We start from the raw sequence: 22561 nt of genomic DNA, 5'->3' as shown, positions 1-22561 counted from the left end.
TGAAGAGCTGGAATTAAAACCAGGCAGTCTGAGTGTGAAACCCTGTGCTTGCTAAACAGTACACTATGCATATGGCCTTTCAACACCTACTCAAAAGAAATAAAATATTAGTTTTTATTTTAGAGTTTTATTCATATGTTAACATAGGTTTTCAGAAACATAGAAGAGTTAAGTCTTGAATTAAAGGAGAGTGATTACTAGCTATCAAAAGCTACTGAAGTCAGTGTACTTTCAGAGCTGGAAAAAAATACATCACTTTTGCATGGTGTTTGACATTTATCCATGCAATTGAATTCAACTCAATTAGCAACGATTTAGAGTCCCATGCTGAGTACTAAAGAAGTAAGATTCAAAGCCTAGAGAAGAAATGATTTTTATTCCCACCTAAAGCAGATATAATGCCCTGGAAGCTTACCGTTGAATAGAGATGAAGAAAGTGAAGCTCAGACAGTTCGAATTACCTGCCTGAGGCTGAAAAACATAGTTTGTGGCACAGCGTGACCTGAAATCCAATTCAAATGGGTACAGTTCTCTTTGTACTCTACCATTCTGCTTCCAATCAAGCTGGTTGCACACACTGAAATAAAATTACCTTCCAACATAACTATGCCTTATAAGGAGAAAAATATTTGGTATCTGCCAGCTCCACCTCTAGAACCCACCTCATTCCGGAATGAAAGGAAGGACAGAGAGAACTAACAGCCAGGGGAGTAACGGGTAGGGAAAGGGAGAGAAGGAGAGAATTCACACACAGAGTCTCCCAGCTTTTCTCTGAAGGCATGTGCATTTTTCACACTTTTTTCAGTTTTATGTGTTGGACAACTTATCTCTTTCAAACCTTACCCAATTCGAAAAGCAGACTTTGAAATTATACCTATATTGATAATTACACATGTAGTTAAATGTGTATGTCTTCAACTTAAAATAATATTGTGATACCTGTAAGTGAAAAACAAAATTTAAATTAAAAAAGAATAAATGACCCCTTATACTTCTCTGTGTGCCCAGCTTTCACATAGTAGGTGTGCAGTATGGTAATGATGTTAAAAGTGTAAGTATATAAAATATTAGGCTTCCAGTTAGATTTCTCCCTCCCCCTCAAAAAACGACCCTGTATTTAGGTCTTCTAAGTTTATGTTATTGGGGCAGTTGATGCCCCCCTCGCCCCTAAACTGCCAGGAGACATTTGGCAATGTCTGGAGACATTTTTGGTTGGCATAACTTGAGGGGGGGGGCATTGATGCTATGGGCATCTAGCAGGTAAAGGCCCAGGATACTGCTAAACATCCTACAGTGCATGGAACAGACCTCACAACAAAGAGTTATCCAGCCCCAAATGTCAGTAGGTCAAGGTTGGGAGACAGCTGTCTGTTGTATAAGTAAAAACAAATAGACAGCAACCTTTCCACTTCTCCATTTCTTTTCAACAGAAATAAGGCACAAATCAAAATAGCACACCAAAAAAATTGCACCAAGAATGACAATTTCAGCAATCTACTGTTAAGAGAAACAATTATTTAATGGGACAACTTATAGGATCAGAAGTGTTCATTAAAAGCTGGAACAAAATATAAATTTTAACACATATGTACTTAAGTAAATAATGGAAAGCTTTCACGAAGGGGACTATTCTGATCTTTACTTTGAAACTCAGAATATTCTGAACTTCTAACCGGAAACATCCTGCTGACGAGGCATTTTAAAACCACCACTGTTCTCCTTATTCAGACATGGAACTCTCACTTCAGACTGTTTAGTTACCTCTAACTTCACTCCAAATTCACCTTTTGGACCAGCACACAGTGACAAAAATGTATGGTTGTTGTTTGTCGATAAGGTCATCAAAAAACTGCTTTTACTCTTAGCCCTTCCTTTTTATGTCTGTCCATCTTTCCCATGTTAGGTTTACCTGGAAGGTCCAATATTTAAGCCTGGATTCCTTATTATGTCCATAGAAACCATTCCTTCAGTTCTATATTCCTCTCTGACTTTCATCATAGGAAGAAACTGTAGTAAAGCTATATGAACAGCCTATAATGTCTTTAAAATTAACTAGAAATTTAAAAAATTGAAGAGAAAAAAATGCATCCAAACTCATCCTATAAGGCCAACATTACCTCAAAACCAAGACCAAAGACAAGGCAAAAATAAATAAATAGATACATAAAACCACAGGCAAATATCCTTGATGAACATAGACACAAAAATCCTAATAAAATACTAGCAAACCAGATTCAACAATACATTAAAATGATTATACACCATGACCAAGTGGAAATCATCTCTGAAATGCAAGGATGGTTCAACATCTGTAAATCAACTGGTGTGATACATCATATTAACAAAATAAAGAATAAAAACCATATGATCATTTCAATAGAGAGGGAAAAAGCATTTGATAAAATTCAACATCCCTTTATGATAAAAAAAAAATCTCAAAATACTGGCTTTAGAAAAAACATATCACAGTACAATAAAAGCTGTGTATGACAAACCCACAGCAAATATCACACTTAATGGAGAAAAAGTGAAGTGTTTCCTCTAACATCAAGAACAATGCGAGGATTCCCACTATCACCACTTCTACTTAACACAGTATTAGAAGTGCTAGCCATAGCAATCAGACAAGAAAATTAAAAAGAAGTCTAAATCAGAAAGTAATAAGTAAAACTCAATATTTGCAGATGATATAATACATGAATATATGGAAAAACCCAAAGACTCTACCCAAAGACTCTAGTTTCTATTAGAACTAATAAATGAATTTGGTACATTTGGAGGATTCAGAATCAATATACAGAAATTTGTTGCATTTCTATACACCAATAACAAATAATCAGTAGGAGAAATTAAGAAAACTATAACATTTACAATTGTGATAAGAAGCATAAAATATCTAGGAGGAGATGAAAGACCTGTACTCTGAAAATTATAAGGTATTGAGGAAGACAGACATAAATGGAAGGATATATCTTGCTCATGGATTGGAAGGATTATTCTCATTAAAATATTCTCACTACCTAAACTAATATACATATTCAATGCAATCCCTATCAAAATACCAATGGCATTTTTCTCAAAATTAGAATGACTAGTTTTAAAATTTATATAGAACGTCAAAAGATCTAAAATAGCCAAAGAAATCCTAAGAACACAGCAGAAGGTAGCATACTCCCCGATTTCAAACTATACTACAAAGCTATAATAATTAAAATAGCATTAGTACTGGCATAAAAACAAATATGTAGATAGATCAATGAGTAGAATAAGGAGGCCAGAAAGAAATCTTCACTTATATAGCCAATTAATCTATAACAAAGGAGACAAGGACATATATACTATGGGATAAAGACAGTCACTTCAATAAGTGGTATTGAGAAAACTGGACAGATACAATAAAAAATATAAAACTGGACTGCTTTCTTAGACCATGTACAAAAATAAACTCAAGAAAAAGTAAAGAATTAAATGTAAGGCCAAAACCCATGAAACTTCTGAAAGAAAATAGACAGTAAACTCTTTGAGAAAGTCTTTAGAAATGTATTTTTGGATATGTCTGCTTGGGCAAGGGCACAAAAGAAAAATAAACAAATGGAACTACATAAAACTGAAAAGTTTTTGCACAGCAAAGGAAATCATAAACAAAACAAAAAGACAACCTACTGAATGTGAGAAGACATTCTGAGTGATACATCTGATAAGGGGTTAATATCTGAGATACTGGGTTGGCCAAAGAGTTTGTTTAGTTTTTTCCATAAACTAAAAGACACAGTTAAAATTTTCACTAATAACTTTATTAATTTGGATATTTTGAGTATGTTGGCTATCTCCCACATGGTATAATGCTAATTATCCTCAATTACTGTTTTGATTTGATCATTATCAACTTCAACTAGTCTACCCAACCATGGAACATCATCCAGCAAGAAATCTCTAGTATGAAACTCTGCAAACCACTTTTGGCATATTCAATTGTCACAGCATCTTCTCAGTACACTGAGCAATTTTTTGGCACTTGAATTGCATTTTTACCTTCCTTGAAATAATAAAGCATAATATTCTGAAAATGTTGTTTATTTTCTTCCATCTTCAATATTAAAATGGCTATGAAAAAATTCACCAATATAATCTAATAAAATTATTTCAAATGAAATTAGACAAGTAAATGCTATTGGAGCTGTCTTGTGGAAAAAAACAAACAAACTTTTTGGCTAACCCAATATAAAAACTAATATAACTTAACATTCCCTAAAACAAAAAATCCAATTTAAAAAATGGGCAAAGAACCTGAATGGACACTTCCCCAACAGGACACACAGATGGCCCATAGACATATGAAAATATGCTCAACATCACTAGTCATCAGGGAAATGCAAATTAAAACCATAATGAGATATTACCTCACACCTGTCAGAATGCCTATCATCAATAAATCAACAAATAACAAGTGCTGGTGATAAGGCAAAGAAAAGGGAACCCTCATGCATTGTTAGTGGGTATTTAACCAAAAAACCCAAAATGCTACTTCATTAGACACATGTACCCCTATATTCATTGCAGCCCTAGTATTATAATAGCCAAGATATGAAAGCAATCTAGACACACACACACACACACACACACACACACTCACTACACAATGGAATATTATGTAGCCACAAAAAGAATGAACTCATTATTTACAACAACAAACATGAATTGACCTAGAGTATCTTATGCTAAGTGAAATAAGTCAGACAGAGAAAGACAAATACCATATTATTTCACTGATACGTGGAATCTAAAAACAAAACAAAAGAGAAATAGAACGATAAATACAGAAGAAAAGCTGAGAGTCATCAAAAAAGGTGGATAGAGAGATGAGAATAAAAAACAACACAATTAAAAAAACAGATGAACAAAGAAAAGCAAGTAGAGGGAGCTGCTGATTTTTTCTTTGCATCTTGTCATTGTTTCCTTACATAGTCTCTAGCTGATGCAGTTACAGTTGCTAAGTTTTATTTGCTTGTGCAATTTCCCCAGTAGCTGATCATACTGGACTCTTTGGTTGTCTGGCAGACACTTAAATAAAAACTGCTTTCTTTGAGGGGACAAATTAGTTCTTTTTGGGAATCAACTGACAAAAAGCATACGAACTTCAGGAGATTCTTTGAACATACCACAGTAATTAACCTGTTGACTATTTTGTGTGTTGAGTAAAACATGTCACTACTGAGACCCTCACGCATTGGTTAACAACTTTCTAAATATTTACCAAGATCTTTAATAAGTGAGAGTGCTTCCCATGATATAAAGGCTCCACCACCATCATCCATGGCACCCTGCCCAACGTCCCAGCTGTCCAGATGTCCACTGACCAGTACAACCTAGAAAAAATAACGAAAAGAGACAAAAATAAGACTAAGCAGAAATGACATCATAAAAGAGGAAGATTTATAAGCATTCAAATGCAGAAATGAAACTATTATATATTTTCTATTCTTATGCCTTAAAAGACCTGTGTCATTACTGGTGGAAAACATAGTATAGAGGTCTTACACAAAAGGATGTAAGGTTATCCTAATAGTAATGCAAGTTCCCACCTTATACTTCTCTTTATGAATATAATTTTGAATACTAAGAAAAATGGCTTATTACTGACAGATATTTGATGATTTTATTATATGACATAAAAATGGAGCTCAGAATTTCAACCCTATTCTCAACTGTCCAAAATTCTAGCAGTCACATAATACATATGTGTTAAATTAAATTCAAATGAAAAAATAGAAACAAAAGTTTATTTTTAAAAATTTTTTTGTATTCTGTGCATTTTAAATCACTCTGGTGTTGAATAAATAAATTGCTGAAGTTACTAACTAAATTCTAGTTAGCAGAAAAACTTTTAAGAAAGATTTCAATTTACATTAATGTGAAATAATTTATAGACTATAGTATGAGATTTAAATCATTGTAGGTTTAAATTTTTTGAGAATCATTAGTAATTCTCTCCAGAAAAAAAATTCAATGGAACTACATTTTATGGATACATTTTTAAAAAGCTTAAAACTAAATAAAATGGTGTTAGGTTAGTATATCCACATTGGAAAAAGTATCTTTGTCGCTGGACTATTATCCAAAATAACCTAATGTTTCTCAGTACCTACACTATGTCATGAGCTATGCTTGTTCGGGAGAACTGAAAAGGATTCCCAACTGCAAAATGGGGAGGGCTGAGCGCAAAGACAGGGTGCCCAGTACAAAGACCAAGATGGCAATAGGGCATCGTGTGCAAAAAGGACCAATTGCAACAGAAGAATAAGCACGCATTCCTGAAAGAATTTAATCACTCCACGCCACAGCCTATAAATACAGAGGCTCATTGCCAGCTGGGGAGAAGGTGCTGTCAGAGCGTGATCTCACCTTCTCTATTGCCTGATCACAGAATAAATTCTCTGCCCTCCTTTACCGAACTCAAGTCACGTTCTGTCGGCATTAATGGCACTGGGCAGAAGGACCTTGGTTTGAGTCCCCAGCCTGGAAGAGTTGGTAACATCTTGATCTCTGTGTCATACCACATACAAAAATCAAGTCAGATGAATTATAAACCTAAACAAAAGTGTTAGAGGAAAGCATAGAACTACTTTGTCAACTGGGAGTAGAAAAAGATTTCTTAAACTGGATTAACAAAGTAAAAACCATAAAAGAAAAAATAATGAATTGGACTTTTTAAATATTAGGGATACTTGTTTATTCAAAGACCCCGCTGAAGAGTGAAAAGGCAGTCCACAGAAGAGGAGAACATATTTCCAATACACATATGAAACAAAGGACATATTTCTAGTATGTAGAATTCCTAATAAACAGCAACAAAAAGAAAGCCAACTGATAGAAAAATGAACGAAACAGACAGTTCACAAAGATAAATTTAAAAATTATGAATAATCATATGAAAAGTGCTCAGGTTCATTATCATCAAAGAAATTTAAATTAAACCACATCCAGTACATATCAACTGAGATGGCTAAAAAGAAAAAGACAGAAAGTACCAAACACTGGGGAGGAGGTGGAGCAACCAGAACTCACACACATTGCTGGTGGGAGTATATGAACACAGCTGCTCTGAGAAACTGGCTTATCTACTAAATCTGGACACACGCACACCCTATGACCCAGAAATTCCACTCCTGTGTATATATCCAACAGAAATGTTGTGTGCGTATATAATTTCACCAAAAGAGATGGCCTTTAATATTCATAATAGCCTCCATGTCCTTCCCAAGAAGGAAACTGTGGACAGCAGAATGAATGAATCGTGTTGTATGGATCAATGCCACACTGCACAGCAGGAGGAACCAACATGCACAACGCATGGTAAATGTACATGAATCTCATAAATGCCGTGTAGAACGAAAGAAGCCAGACAAAATAATATCCCAGGTATAATTCAATTTGTATGAAATATAAAAACAAGCAAAATAAAAGCAGGCCCCTGGGCAAGGAAGGTTGGTGACAGGAAGGGGTACAAGGAGTTTCTGAGATGCTGGGCATGTTATGGTTCCTGATCTGGGGACCAGTGACACAGATGTGCTCAGTCTGTAAAAGTTTGTCTTGGTATACACTTAGGATCTGTGGACTTTTCCCTTAGAATATTACACTTCCATAAAGGGATTTTTTTAAAAAAAAAGGTTCATCAGAATTGATGTCTATGTTCAGAATGTAGTAAGTCAATCAAAGCTAAACAAATCTTCTTGGGGCTTAACAAAACACCCATGACTTCAGGAAAGCAGGCTTTTGGGTTGAAACAGCAGGGTGACCCCTTGCACTGCTTGCCTCCCCAAGCAGCTGCATGGTCTCCCATTGACTCTGTATATACAGCCAGATCCAGCCTACTATGACTTCACTGTAGTCACAAACAAGCACAGTATCTGGACCAACAAATGACCATGTAATGAACCCAAATGAATTGTTTCTAAGGAAAAGAAAAAAGGAAAAAAAAAATATTGCAATAGCCGGAAACTCTGATTCAGAAAGTGGTGTAATCTCATGTGGAATGAACATTAGTCAACGTTCCCACCACCCTCAGAACCATTTTCCCAGTAAAATTAAAGTTCTAGTGGAGAGAAAGTGTCAAAATATGTTTTAATAAACTTTCTCCAATAACAATAAGAGTAATTAAATAAAGGCAGTTATTATTTTATCCTTCAGATTTTTTCAGAATAACTGAGGTTGTTTTAAAATCATACATCTTCATGTTTTAGGTAATGCTTCCATTCTCCAATCCAGAATTATTATTTCAACTAATAGTCAAAAGATGATAAGTGGTTTTGAATAATAGGAAGTTAAACGATATCCCATAATACAAGGTCTTTGGCACAGTGCTATGGAAGAATGATCACGAACCATCTGGATTCTAAGAGCTTGTTTTAAAATATTTTTAAATCAGAAAAATTGAAGACCACCATGAGACAGTAATTGCAATTTTAATATCAATTGATTGAAAAACTGAGCAATGACAACAAGCTATTTCAAATCCAGTAGAATTTTTAATGAACCTGAATTTTTCTAACCATAACAGCAGCTTCCACATACACTTAGAAATAGAAGTGCATGAGGTCTCCTTCAATGTGGTGTCTAGCTAGCATGCCTTAACACAGCCCCACAAAAGATAACCCAGCAAAACATACAAACTCACCATGCCTCATGTCCGGGTCAGGCAGAAATGAATATTAATTATAGTATATTTGCATCTGATTTAAGCATTCAAAAAACAAAAGGCTACCCAGAGATACTGTAAACCCCAGTTCACGAAAAAGAACCACCCGATAAAAGACAGGCCAATGCATAGTCCCTTCACTGCCTCTCTCTCCAGATGCAGACAGAGTACCCCTGCAGCAATGACATGGCCTAGGACCAACAGAGAAGCGGGGCATCTACCCTTCCACCTGCCTCGTGTGCTGCTGGGAGTCAGGCAGAATACTGAGCAGCCCCACACCTTCCAACTTCCTCTTCACCACCATCTCTTCTGCATGCAGTAGAGAATTAGTGATGATTAAGGCAACAGCAACAGCAACAGCAATAGCAGCCACAACAAAACAATAGTTAGCAAGGCAGACTGGGAACCACACTGCTCTGAAGTGTTGAGTTTGTCATTTGTGAGGCACACGGTAGCCCTGACTATCAAAGACTCAGCCTCGGGCAAAGGGGGAAGAACCCAGAGAAGTAGGCCAGAAATGCACGGGACAGAGTGCTAGGGTGAAGGGTGAGCCCACTGCTGACACAAAATTCCCTGCAGGCCAGCTCTGGGTGCAAGAGGAGGCAGACTGAATCAAGGGTAGAGAGAGCAGGCCCAAGGGCAAGCCCCTTAGTTCTTTGTTATTGGAACTTCTGGTGTCACTGAGTCCACTTAGATTTGTCTCACTAAAAGATAAATTAGCACGCAATCATTTTGGGACATACAAGAAGTATGGCAGAGTGAGGAAGAGGGAACAGCCCCACAGGACATATGTTCTTATGACAATAAGCTAATGCTTGTTAGAGAAAATTTTCTCATCTTTGGCATTCATCAATCCATTTAGTCATTGATTTTTACTGAATTTTTACCATGTGCTAGAGATATGGAAATGAACGAAACAAGCAAACATTTTGCCTCAATGGAATTTATATTCTGATGAGGGAGATGGACAATAAATAAAAAATAAATACAAGATAGGGATAGCTTTAAATGCTATTTAAGAATGTTAGTAAGAGAATAGAGATTGGTGGTGGCAGAGAAAGGAAAAAAATCAGTCTGTTTCCTCTTAAAATGTAGATAGCCACCAAAGACATCTGTCTCCATTCTAACCGTGAAAGAAACCTGACAATGGATAAAATCAGGACTTTCATTAGACTTACTAGAGAGCTGAGACTGCAATTAAACTGGAGGAAATGAATCTCAGAAGGTAGCAAGTCCATCCAAGGAGAGATGGGGCACATCCAAGAGGAGATGGAGCTCGCCTCTAGTGGTGCCCAGGTGTTGCAGGTGGGGAGAGGGGATAGGTAATAGTCATAAGAGCAGGAAGGAAGAAGACAGCTAAAACTTTAACAAATTCTTAAAGGGTGAATGTGAGTTCATATGAAAGGTTAGAAACCCTGGGAACTTCCCACATAAGGATACTAGGTACCTGTTTCTCAGATCTTTTCTACAGGTCTGGTCAGGTACTCACAAGAACCATCGGGAGCAGGGCAGTAGCCGTGGTGGAACCTGCCTCAGTGAAGCAGATGGTGATGGATGCTGGTGGGAGGCAGGCAGCAAACATACCTGCTCCCAGGACCCTTCTCTCTGAAGGAGACAAAGAAAGCTGTCCTGCAAGGCAGCTCCAGGCACAGGGGAAGAGGTAGAAAATTGCACCCTGACCCTGCACTGACTAGGAAAAACACGTGTGCCCCTGGCAGAGCATAGGAAGCCTGCAGACACCCAGAGTCCCACACTGATGTAAAGCAGAGTTCCGGGGCCACTGGGTGAGGGGCGGAATACATACTCTCATGACAGAGGCTGGCTTTCGCAGGAGGAGGGGCAGAAACATTGAGAAAGCCCCACTCAAGAGCTCAGCACATAGAATCTGACTACGACTGAGGGGCAAGAGAACCAAGAAACCACTGTCCCCACTAGGAGCCTCCAGTGAGTACCAGCAGAGCAATAAGAGGTCAAGTCAAGGAGGGCAGGAATGCAGGGGAGGAGCAGACACCTACTGAGATGCCGGCTCACAGAGCCTGCTGAAAGCTGAGGGCAAGGCTGAGAAACCTTGTCTCACATCCCAACCCCGTACTAAAATCGGAGTGGCAGCAGCCCCCTGTGCTGAAGCAATTTCAGGTATGTGGGCACCAAGAGTAAGAATAGAAACAATAAAATCCAAAACTAGTTCCACTCTTATTTCTGGATGTACATACTATCCTCTTAGCACCACTATTCTTATACGTATGATATTTAGCATCCAATAAAAAATTATGAGGTATAAAATAAGCAATTTAAAAAATCCATTGTCAGAAAATAAAGTATTCAACAGAACCAGACAAAAATGTGGGCCAGATATTTAAACTGTCAGGACTTCAAACAAACAAACAAACAAACAATGATTAATATGTAAAAGGACCCACTGAAAAAGATGGAGAACATCAGAGAGGAGACTGCATTTAAAAAGTCAAATTAAAATGCTAAAAAGGAAATACATTTACTTATAGATGCACTAAATGTTTAAATGGAGTAAAAAATTAAAGCATCATAACAAAATAAAAACAAATATCTTTATGTCTTTGGGAGAGGGAAAGACTTCTTAACTAAGATATAAAAAATACAAAGCAGGAAGAAAAGATGCATAGGTTCAACTATGAGAAAATGGAGAACTTCTGTTCATCAAGAGAAATCTTATAAAGAGAGGACTTGTTTCAAATTAGGGTAAGATATTTATAATATATATAGCCAAAGATGGTTTATATTCAAAATATATAAAAAATCCTACTAATCAACAAGAAAAAGACAAGCAACCCAAAAGACAAAGGGAAAAAAGAAAGAAAAAGGCATTTCATAGGAAAATTTTAAATGGGCATTGAGCATTTGGAAGATGACCAACCTCATTGTTGATCATGGGAATATAAATTAAACCCCCAGTAAGATACCATGTTTTACCTATCTGACTGGTAGAATGGTTTAAACCTGACAATACGAAGCCCTGCCAAAGATGCTGAGCATTAGGAATTCTCATTCACTGCTGGTCGGAGCTGGAAATTATAAAATCATTTAGGAAAACCTCTGGGCAGATCCTTTTAAATTGAACACATGTATCTCACAATCCAAGGATTCTACTTTAGATGTGTATATTAAAGGAATTCTGCAACTTGGGTTCTTGGAGATATGTACCAAAATGGCCATATGAAAACAATCATAAGGCCTCAGTCTAGAACCAAACAAAATGTTCATAGACAATAGAATGGAGAAATGAATTGTCGGATAGTCATATACTGGCATATTATCAAGTAGTAAAATAAAGCTACATTGCATATATTAGTATAAATGTCATGTTTTCTTCTAAAACAAATATATGGAAGAAAAAACAAAAAAGAAAATCACATAAGGAATGAAAGAGTATGATTCCCTAACATAAGTTTCAAAATTCAGTTGAACTAAGTAATATAATCTTTGGCAATATATACAAAGAAAGCAGAATCACAAAGAGCAAAATGCAACAATGGTAAACCAAAATTATGACAGTGTTTATATCAGATAGGGTTGGGCAGAGAGGAGGAGCCAATCAGAGAGAAGCCCATAGTGGGCTTCTAAGGCACTGGTAGTATTCTCTCTCTGAAACTGAGTGGTAAGAACATGTGAAATCCTTTTATTGGTTTTCTTAAGATTTTAAGTACCTGTAAACAAAATCTTTTGCATAAGTGCTATCTTAAACAATAACAGGAGTTATAAAAGACATACCTTTGAAGGACATGGGGCTCAGACAGTTTTGTAAGTCATTACAAACAAACACTAAAGGTCAGATTGATCTAATTTCTTTTTTAAAAAATTATATATTATATTTTTTCCATGACTGTTCATTCCCCCTTTACTCCCTTCCCCCAGCAATCATGACATTGTTGTCCATGACCACGAGTCCTTTTTCCTTTTTGCTCAATCCCTCCACCCCCTAACCTCCCCCACCTCTTATCTATCAGCCTGCTCTCCATCTATGAGTCTGTCTCTGTTTTGCTTGTTAGTTCAGTTTGTTCATTAGATTCCACATATAAGTGAGATCATACGCTATTTGTCTTTCTCTGACTGGCCTATTTCACTTAGCATAATGTTCTTCAGGTACATGCATATTGTTACGAAGAGTAAAATTTTCATCCTATTTCAACTGTTGCAAAACAAAGGAAAATAAATATGGGAAATCTCTACATTTACTTACAATAATCTTGTTACCAAAAAATCTGAATCCTCTGTAGATACCAACTAGAGATCAAATCTAATTGTAAAAATCTGAAATAATTGTATTTAGAAGCATACCGAAAGCTACTGCTATAATAGCTCAACAATTTCCAAAAGCCCATAGTAACTAGAAAACACACACACATACACACACACACAAACTCTTGGGCCATATTTATCTTCTTGCTCTTAACATCATACATTTTACATTGTTAGTTGTATAGGTATTTATCTGAACCTGACCAAGTACAGCCTTATCAATCCTTGATAAATGAGATGCCCAGTTAACGGTCAATCATGCTTGATTTTACAAATGTTTTGCTCAATAAAGAACTAGAAAGATAAGTACCTAGTGGTTTTATTTTTTGCTTTTGTGATTTTTTGTTTTTTTAAAATTAAATTTATTGGGATAATATCAGTTAATAAAATCATACAGGTTTCAAGTATATAATCTATGAGACATTTTATATTTATGTTTGTTTATTTATTTTAATATTTTACTTTTTATTATATTATTTTCCATTACCGTTTATTGCCCTTAACCCCTCCACACATTTATTGCTCTTCACCTCCACACACCCTGCTCCCCACCAGAATCACCACACTGTTGTCCATGCTTTTGCTTTTTTGATGTCTTGTTTACTTTGCAGCTGTTTCATTCTCTTAGTTTCATTTTATCTGTTGTATTTTCAGAGGTAATGGGACGAGTATTTGGGTTACAAAGTTCAAAGCTTAATGCATTTCCAGACATGGGAAATCCCCAAAGTTTCAAGAACAAAAATGATTAAATAATTGAAAAATATGACCTACAAAGAGAGGAGGGAAAGACCTTTCATTTTTTAACCTTAGAGAAGAGGCCAAGAAGTGATGTAATGATGGGCTTTGGCAACGACGTCCCTCTCCGTGGAAGATAAGAACAGCAGATGATAAAGCAGAAGGACCAGCTTTGAGCTGTAGCAGTGAGCATTAGAACCATAGAAGACATCAAGTGTCTTCTGATGGAAGGCTTTGGAGATGTTAAAAGAATGCTAACAGGGGAAAGGTTATGGAAAATTCCTCTCCTTGGAGGGTTTCTAAAATAGGATACATTCTTAGCTCTTTGATGGAAAGTTAACATAGAAGGGATAAATAAAATCTCTCAAGGTTACATCTAGTCCAATATCCCATGACTGTTTCCAAGAATTCTTCTAGCCACTTTGAAGGGGGGAACTTGTCCTTTGAAAAATCTCCATAACCTCAACAGACTTTTCTCTGAGCATCTCCTAGGTACCCAGGCTGCTAAGATCTTCCCACAGTGCAGAATCTAAACACAGATGGGAAGGCACTTCTCGAAAAATCCATGTTTTTGTAAACCCTGTCAAAGACAACATCTTGGCTTTCAGAGGGCAGTTGCTGAGTGTATCACGCCAATGCCCGGCACAGATGACAGGGACTGACTAGGTTTGAACAAATACTGTCCCCCCCAGAGGACAGACTGGGTGTTCTAAAGAATAAAGCTAGGCTCCTTGACATGAGGGGTGAGTTCAGAGACAACACAGCGGACAACTGAGGTCCTCTTGAATTGATTCCTTATCTTCAAGCTTTGTTTAGTGAAGCTGCTGGGTGTTGAGAGCTTGCGGGATATAGACTTTTTTCACAAGAAGAGGGCCATCTGTCCAAATGCTCACACATCATCACAGCTGCTCCTGAAAGGAGCTGCGTCATTCCAGACTGTCTCTTCTTACTTGTGCGGGACACTCAGACTGGCTTCATGAAAGGAAAACTGTGACTGGTCCTGGCTGGAGTCTCTGAGTACATTACTGGGCAGACATCTGAGAGAAAGACAAGAAGGGTCTCATTTATCTGTGACTCACAAAAACCAGCCCTTAGGTAGAATTATAAAATATGATCGTAGTGTATCTGGAAGAAATGGCTGAAATTTACTAACTATTGATTTGTGAGTAGGGGCACAGCCATGGAAGGAAATCATTCTGATTAAATGGAGTTGTCTGAGATTCATCCAGATGTCATGACTGGTTGCAACTGGAGATGGTACTCTTTCATGTGAAAGGACCATGCTTCTGAATTACTTCTTCTCTGGCCTAAGCAACCACACAGGGTAATTTGTCTCACTTGAGAGGATGGGAGTAGCAGAAGAGTTGAATTACAACACTGTGTTTTAACTTCCTCGGGGAAGAATGGGAGACAGAGAGCTTAGACAACTTCTATCTCAATAATGATCATCTTTCCCATGGTTCAATCCCACTTCAGCACAGTGAACAGCTATAACCTCTTTTCTTACAGCCCTTCACCCACGCCTATGTTCCAGGTGTGGTGTGCAGGATTTTAAAGAAAAAGAACAGAAGCATCAGGTACTCTCCAGACTCCTCCTTGGTTCAATTTAGACAAGATAATCTTTCATTATAGATTGGGGGCCAAGGTGCTTCCAACCAAAAAAATTTAAAAAACATTTAAAAATGTTTTTGACATTTAGGTTTACAAGCTAAAGTATTCTTCCTGGCCCCCGGCGGTTTTTAAAATCCCAGAAGCCTGTGCAGCACATAGTAGTATGTTTGATGCTTGTTCGTATATCGATTGTGAAAACGTTCTCAATTATTTAACTTTCTGTGATGTTGTGAATGTGCTCCGTAGAGGTCAGTCAGCAAAATCAGCTGAAAGCTTCTGTCTTTACATTATTCTGCAGCCTCCAGTCTTTGGTGTGTTTGATGTGCTAGGAGATAAAAACCAAAAACAGAGCAGGGCTTACTTATTCATGTGAGTACTGTCACTTTGAAAAGCATAGTCCATGGAAACCTACACACGAATTCTTCCTCTACCACCAATTCCCACAAAAAGCAAGCCAAATGAGTGTGGATTAGTGCATCGGTTTACTTCTTTATATAGTTTTTCCTTAATAGAAAGAAGTTTGTTTTAAGGGTGGGACTTTTTAGTGACTTTGTGAATGATTAGGAAAGGGAGGAAGAAAGAGTGAGATGGAGGGAGAGATGGGAGCAAAATGACGACTACCGCAAAAAGAGGGGGCAAAGCAGAAGACAGAGCCGAAGGGAGGAGGATTCCCAAGCAGCTTTGGAAGAGCCACAGGGAGGAAACAGAAAGCAAACCCAGGTAAAGATGTGAATCCAGGCTGTGTTGGGGTGCAGAGGTTCACAGGACAAACTAAGACAAATTCTTTCTCCATGTTCTGATGTGCACCAGCTTGATGTCCTCGTGGATGTTGCTAAGACCTGGTGAACTGAGAAGAAGGAAGGAGTCTTTGAAAAATATTACCCAGCCATGGTAGTCCGTGTAGTTTACATAAAGTTGCCTGAAGTATTTCTGCCTCAGACATCCAAGTCATTCTGTTGTCTCCTGCCTGCCATGTCTCTGGACCACAGTGGTAAAGGGAAATCAGAAGTCAACCATCCCCAGTCTCAAGATTTGGCAATGGATTTTTCAGTAACTGCAAGGCTTCCTTAAATGAAGACAACTTGGAGCCTTCATGTGAACACTTGAAGACAACTTCAATTTCACACATATATTATAGCTTAAACAAAAGATAGTCAAACAATCATAGCAACAGTAGAGAACTTTTGAATTATCTAATTTTTAGCTTCAGGACAGTCAAGCTTCTCTGCCAAGCCAAGCTTCTTGGGTATTTTCTGTATATTTACGCCCCATCCCATGCTGCAAAGCAACAACCTCTTCCATGCCATTGAAAACATATTAAATTGAAACAAGTTCAAAATTCACAGTCCAATAACACATCTGAATGAAGAAAAGTGACAATTGCAGTCACACAAGAATCAAAAGGTATAATTGCTAAAGGGCTGGTTACCTTTATAATGGTTGTACACAAGTTAAAAACAGTAGTCTGAAAGTGATTTTTTTCAAAGTCCATAGCAACCTTGGAGTATGGTCATGCTTTTCACAGAACAGGAAACTTATCTGCTGGACAAAAAGTCACAAAAATTGACCCTGAAGATTGGAGGTCCATGAGAAACTACTGTTAAAAAATAACAGTTCTTGAGTGGTGTTGGAGGGCAGGGAATGGAGACAACTGTACTTGAACAACAATTTTAAAAAAAAGAGAGGAAAAAACCCCAATTCTCAGCCATAAAAAATAATGAAATCTTACCATTTGTGAAAGCATGGGTAGATCTAGAGAGTATTATGCTAAATGAAATAAGACAAATGCCATATTATTTCATTTACATGTAGAATCTAAAAAATGGAATAAATAAACAAACAAAATAGAAACAGACCGAGAGATATAGAGAACAGACTGATGGTGGCCAGAAGGGAGGGAGGATGAGGAACTGGGTGAAAAAGGCAAAGGGATTAAGAAGCACAAATTGGCAGTTACAAAATACTCATGTGAATGTAAAGTACAGCACAGGGAATATAGTCAATAATATTATAATAACCATGTGTGCTGCCAGGTGAGTACTTGAAATATCAGGAGGATCACTTTGTAAAATATATGATTGTCTAACCAATCTACTGCACACCTGAAACTAATTCAAAACAGTGTTGAATGTAAACTGTAATTGAAAAATAAAAACAAATAAAAATAAATACAAAGTAATTTTCAGAACATAACAGAGACCATGGAGGAGAATAATTTAGCTTTCCTCTCCCTAAATAAAATTAATTAAAACAAAAGAACATCATGGACAAAGAATGCTCACTTTCTCTGTCAATGGATATTGTGATATTATCATCACATTGTGGATTTTTTTAATGTCTGACATTTTTTTAATGTCAGAACTCACGACGTTGTCCATGTTCCTGTAAGTATTTTGACTTGTCATGAGATTACAATTTCATCAGTTAAATGTTGGTTATAGCCACATGTTTTTTAATAGTCATACACCTTAGGAAAACTTTAAAAAGGGATGCAGAAGAAAAGGAAGGAAGAAAGGAGGAAGGAACTGGATGGAAGGGAGGGAAAGAAGAAGGAAGACTTTTCTCCTCAACAGTGCATTTTCTGAAGAAAAAATGCTCAAACAAGTGTTTATTAATTTAACTTGTATTTATTAGCACAAATAGTATATTTAACAGGCTATAGAATTAGAGCAAGATTTATAGAAGTACAAGCATCAAAGTACAATTCTTACTAAAGTATACTCCTCACTAAATTCTGAATGTTAGCAGTTACTTAACTTAACTCAGCCCTGGTTCAATCTTGATCAACCTTTCCATTACCGTGGAGACATGGTTATGAATTTTAAGATGCTAAAATTATAAGATGAATCATTAAGATGTTGAACCAAATAATCGAGTTTCTAAAATCCTCTGAAACAGAAATAATAGCTTACAGACAACAAAATAATTCATCAGGAAAAGATAAAGGTGCCCACTGCACTTTGAGGTGGTAGGTTGATAGCTGTTCATCTGGGGATGAGCAGAAAAGGCAGGTGGACATGAGCACATTGGACTAACAGTGTGTCTCTGCTATGGAAAACATTAATAAAACTTTAGGGTTTGCTGATAGAAATACTGGATTCTGATTATGTGAAGTAACACTCCCACTTTAATTGGTCAAGCATTTTTTCCTCCCCCCCCCCCCCATCCACATACTGAAAAACAGACTGGTCAGAGAAGAGCTGTAAGGATCTTACAGTATCTGGAAATCAGATTGTTTGAAGAATGACTACTGTGTTAACCCTGGAGAAGAGAGGGCTTCAAAGGTAGATGCTTCATATACAAAAGGAGAAAATTTGCCCTCTGGGTGTAACCAGGCCGGCGAGTGGAGGGTATGTGCAGGTAGATTTCAGCTTAGCAGAGGGGAAATCTGGCAGGTCCAGCAAGGGCACAGTACTCCTCGGGGGAGTAAGCTGCTGCGCACTGGCAGTGCTGAAGCAGAAACGAAAGGAACGCGTAGGGGAAAGAAAGGGCACCTGACCTGAGCTGGGAGTGGGAGCGGGGCACCAAGCTCCAGAATCTTAAAGGGCACGGCAGACGACAAGATTCTGGTTCTAAAACGAAAAGGGGCCTTATCGTGGCCAATATTCGATGAGAAAGAAGTATTTATGTTTTCCTGGAATAGTAGCATTGTTTTTGTAAAATTTTTATTACCGTCTTTTTTCTTCAACTTGACCCAAAGTAAAATTTTTTAATTATATTGCTGGTAATTTATTCTTCAGGAAATCTGCCATAATAAACAACTTTTTATGACTTAACATTTGCCTTTGGGGCCGAGTGGCACACTGCGACAGAGCCAATAACTATGATCACTGACCATTCAGCGGGGACTCCATACCGATACGTTCCTTTGGTAATTCGTGGTGAACTGTCACTTCTGCATTTGCCTAAATGCTCTCAAATTTATTTGTTGTACCCCAAATAAAAAAGTTCCATATGTTTGTTATCTACCACATGGCACTTCCCTCTATTTGCCCTAAAATTGCCTTCTCAAGTACATGATACATAATAATTTTGACTTTGTAGACATTCCTAAATGAGGGTTTTTTTTCCCTCTGCAGGGTGAAGATTGCTACACCCATGAATAATAGTCCATCATACCTTTTTTAATTTTTATTTTTTATTTTTATTTAATTCTTGTTCAAGTACAGTTTTCTGTCTTATATTCCCAGCCCAATCATACCATTTTTTATGTTTCCTTCTGAACGTTCTCTAATTCCCCTAGATTTTGGAGATGTAGCAGTCAAGTCTGTAATGTATAAATACCATACATTTGGGGGGTATTATTTAGAAACTGTAACAACCTTTCTGATAGTCCCCAGAATTTACTCAGTCTCTTTCACTGTAAGGAGTTACATAAATTAAGAAACCTACCATACAATGACTCCGGATTCCTTTTCAGGTTCCTATGCCCACAGCCAATTAAAACCGGAATAAGAAATGAAGAGATTATGGCTAATAGTCTCCTGTCACACACAGAACTAAAGTGATTTTCCCAAGTGGCAGGGCCTCAGAATAGACCTAAGAGCTCCTGACCCAGAGCAACGGGTTACTTAGATCATATGCCTCTGCTGGCTTCATAAACAAGTGGTGCAGAGACGACTTTTGAATTAAGTGAGATGATGTTACAGATTCATCACTGCCAAAGTCCCTGGCACTGAGCTTGAACTCCTTAAATGGTTGCTATTATTGATTGCATCATCATTAGTTTGAGATGATCTCAAACATTACAAACGATTCTCTCTGGGAAGGAGCCACTTGGGAGGTTGAAGAGCACAATTCGATTGCATGCGGACGGCTTCAGCAGGCACAGGCTTGGGGAACTCTGCACGGCCAGTTTGAATTAGTGGGAGAATCAATCACAGCACATGCATGGTATTTAGAAATATGAAAAATATTTCTAAAATGTTGTTTGGTGAGCCTAACTTAAAACAGTATGAACTTACTGCATTTGAAAACATCCATATGCCATGAATAGCTTAGTTATATTTTCGTTTCAATAACAGGTTGCAAATGGGAAAAAAAATTGTAGCTCAAGCAATCAGCAACACACAGCCCTCTCTAAATAAGTTTGCAGTTACTAGGTAACCAGGTAGCACTGGGTGAAAATGAATTCAGGTGTTTGAACCGAGAAGCCTCAGTTTTGTCCTGGGAATTGCTCATCTAATGAAGGATTGCACTGTCAATAGCATTTACAGAGTTGGGGTGACCAGGTACAGAATGACTCTCTTTCCAGAGTGCCTTGAATACAGGGAGAGTCCAGAATAGGGTCTTGGAAAAACCTTAAACATCTTGCATATTGCATGGAGAAATGAGAAGCTTAAACCAGAAGCAAAAAGCATATCCTGATATATAATTTGAACATGATCTGGGTAAAGATGATACAAAGATTTTCAAGAACAGGGAGTGGATGGCAAAAGGCAAGTCTCATTTTTTTACGCTATTGTAGACAAATTTAAGTGTAGAATTAGTTAAACATCAAAGAAAAACTAAATGGCCTATCAAAGGAGCATTGTTTCATCTCTTTCAACTCTCCAACAGTTTATGAATTTTAATCTCCACATGTTCCTTCAGTAAACTGCAAAAACAGTAGGGCATGTTTCAACTTTGCCTTTGTCATTCCTCTTGCAACATAGTAGTTAAAACCCTGGGCTTCAGGGGACAGACCTCTCCCACTTACCAGGAACCTTCAGCTGCTTGGACTGTGAACTCCCATTTCCACATATGGAAACACAGACACTAACAACTGTCCACATTGAGCACATAACAGCAATTGCAAGGAAAGAGCCTAACTCTACTGCCTAGCACCCAGTGCAGGCTCAGTCCGTCTAGTTTCCTAACCCATCTCAGCATTTAATTACATGTGTTATTGTTATCTGAGTGCCTGGTGGATATAGTGTATATTCTCAGTAAAAGTGTTTTTGTCTGTGTGTAATTCTCAAGTAATTGTGGGGAGCAGAGAATACCCTGCTCTAGTAGTAGGAGGCTGGGAAGGGGATGTCATGTGCAGAGTTTGAAAATAAGAAGCTTCTCCCCCCTGGCTTGATGAACTTCCATGGACAGGGGAGGATAATGCCTTCCAACCCACTGAGAAGAATAAAGCCTCTCAGGTGAGAAACTCTAGACTGGAAAGTTCCTAATTACCTTCACGTGTACTCTCACAAGACCTGAAATACAGTGAAGAATCACAAATCAAGTTGAGTAGATTTATTCCTGTTTAGCATTAAGATGTGACTTAGAATCAATCTAGCTCAAGTCCTTGAAGAAAAAGATATTTCTTTTGTAATCCATGCACAATTAAAACACATTCCCTTCAATTCCTTTGACCTTTACAACTTTAGTAACAAAAACTCGTCGAAGAAGTTTATTCTCAGCCACTGTGTCATAACTTTCTCTCTCAGGAATAAACATAAAAATGAGCACAATTTTATTTATTTATTTATTTTTTTATTTGACTTTTGTTCAAGTACAGTTTTCTTTCTTGTATTCCCAGCCCTGCCCCCCCAGTGCTCCCCACCCCCTCCCATCTCTTCCCCCCATCTTAGTTACTGTCCATGTGTCCTTCATACTTATTCATGTGAGTCCATCCCCTTTTACTCTGTGCTTCTCTCCCCTCTACCCTCTGGACCCTGTCAGCACATTCTGTATTTCAGTGTCTTTGGTTACATTTTGCTTGCTTGTTTGTTTTGTTGTTTACATTCCTGTTAAAGGTGATATCATATGGTATTTGTCTTTCACTGCCTGGCTTATTTTGCTCAGCATAATGCTTTCCAGTTCCATCCATGATGTTGCAAAGGGTAGGAGCTCCTTCTTCCTTTCTGCAGCATAGAATTCCATTGTGTAAATGTACCATAGTTTTGTGATCCAGTCATCGACCGATGGGCATTTAGGTTGCTTCCAACTCTTGGCTATTGTAAATTGTGCTGCTATGAACATTGGGGTGCATAGGTTCTTTTGGATTGGTGTTTCAGGGTTCTTAGGATATACTCCTAGCAGTGGAATTGCTGGGTCAAAAGGCACGTCCATTTTTAGTTTTCTTAGGAAATTCCATACTGCTTTCCATAGTGGTTGTACCAGTCTGCAATCCCACCAACAGTGAACTAGGGTCCCCTTTTCCCCACAACCTCTCCAGCACTTGTTGTTTGTTTCTTTGTTTATGATAGCCATTCTGACTGGTGTTAAGTGGTATCTCATTGTGGTTTTAATTTGCATCTCTCTGATAGCTAG

The 22561-nt window shown here is 37.6% G+C and overlaps 1 protein-coding gene across 2 annotated transcripts in view; it reads right to left on the bottom strand.

The window, feature by feature from the left end:
• Positions 1-22561, bottom strand: part of CPQ (carboxypeptidase Q) — a 411097-nt gene that overhangs the window by 140531 nt on the left and 248005 nt on the right. For both annotated transcript variants that reach the window (XM_037048242.1, XM_037048241.1), the window contains exon 5: positions 5255-5366. In XM_037048242.1, the coding sequence (XP_036904137.1) occupies positions 5255-5366 (112 nt within the window). The remainder of the gene's footprint in view (positions 1-5254; positions 5367-22561) is intronic.

This window comes from Sturnira hondurensis, unplaced genomic scaffold (assembly GCF_014824575.4).
Source record: "Sturnira hondurensis isolate 20B ecotype Veracruz unplaced genomic scaffold, ASM1482457v3 Scaffold0006413, whole genome shotgun sequence".
NCBI classification, from domain to species: domain Eukaryota; kingdom Metazoa; phylum Chordata; class Mammalia; order Chiroptera; family Phyllostomidae; genus Sturnira; species Sturnira hondurensis.
The sequence above is the reverse complement of the archived record's forward strand: the minus strand, read 5'-3'. Positions and strand labels throughout refer to the sequence as shown.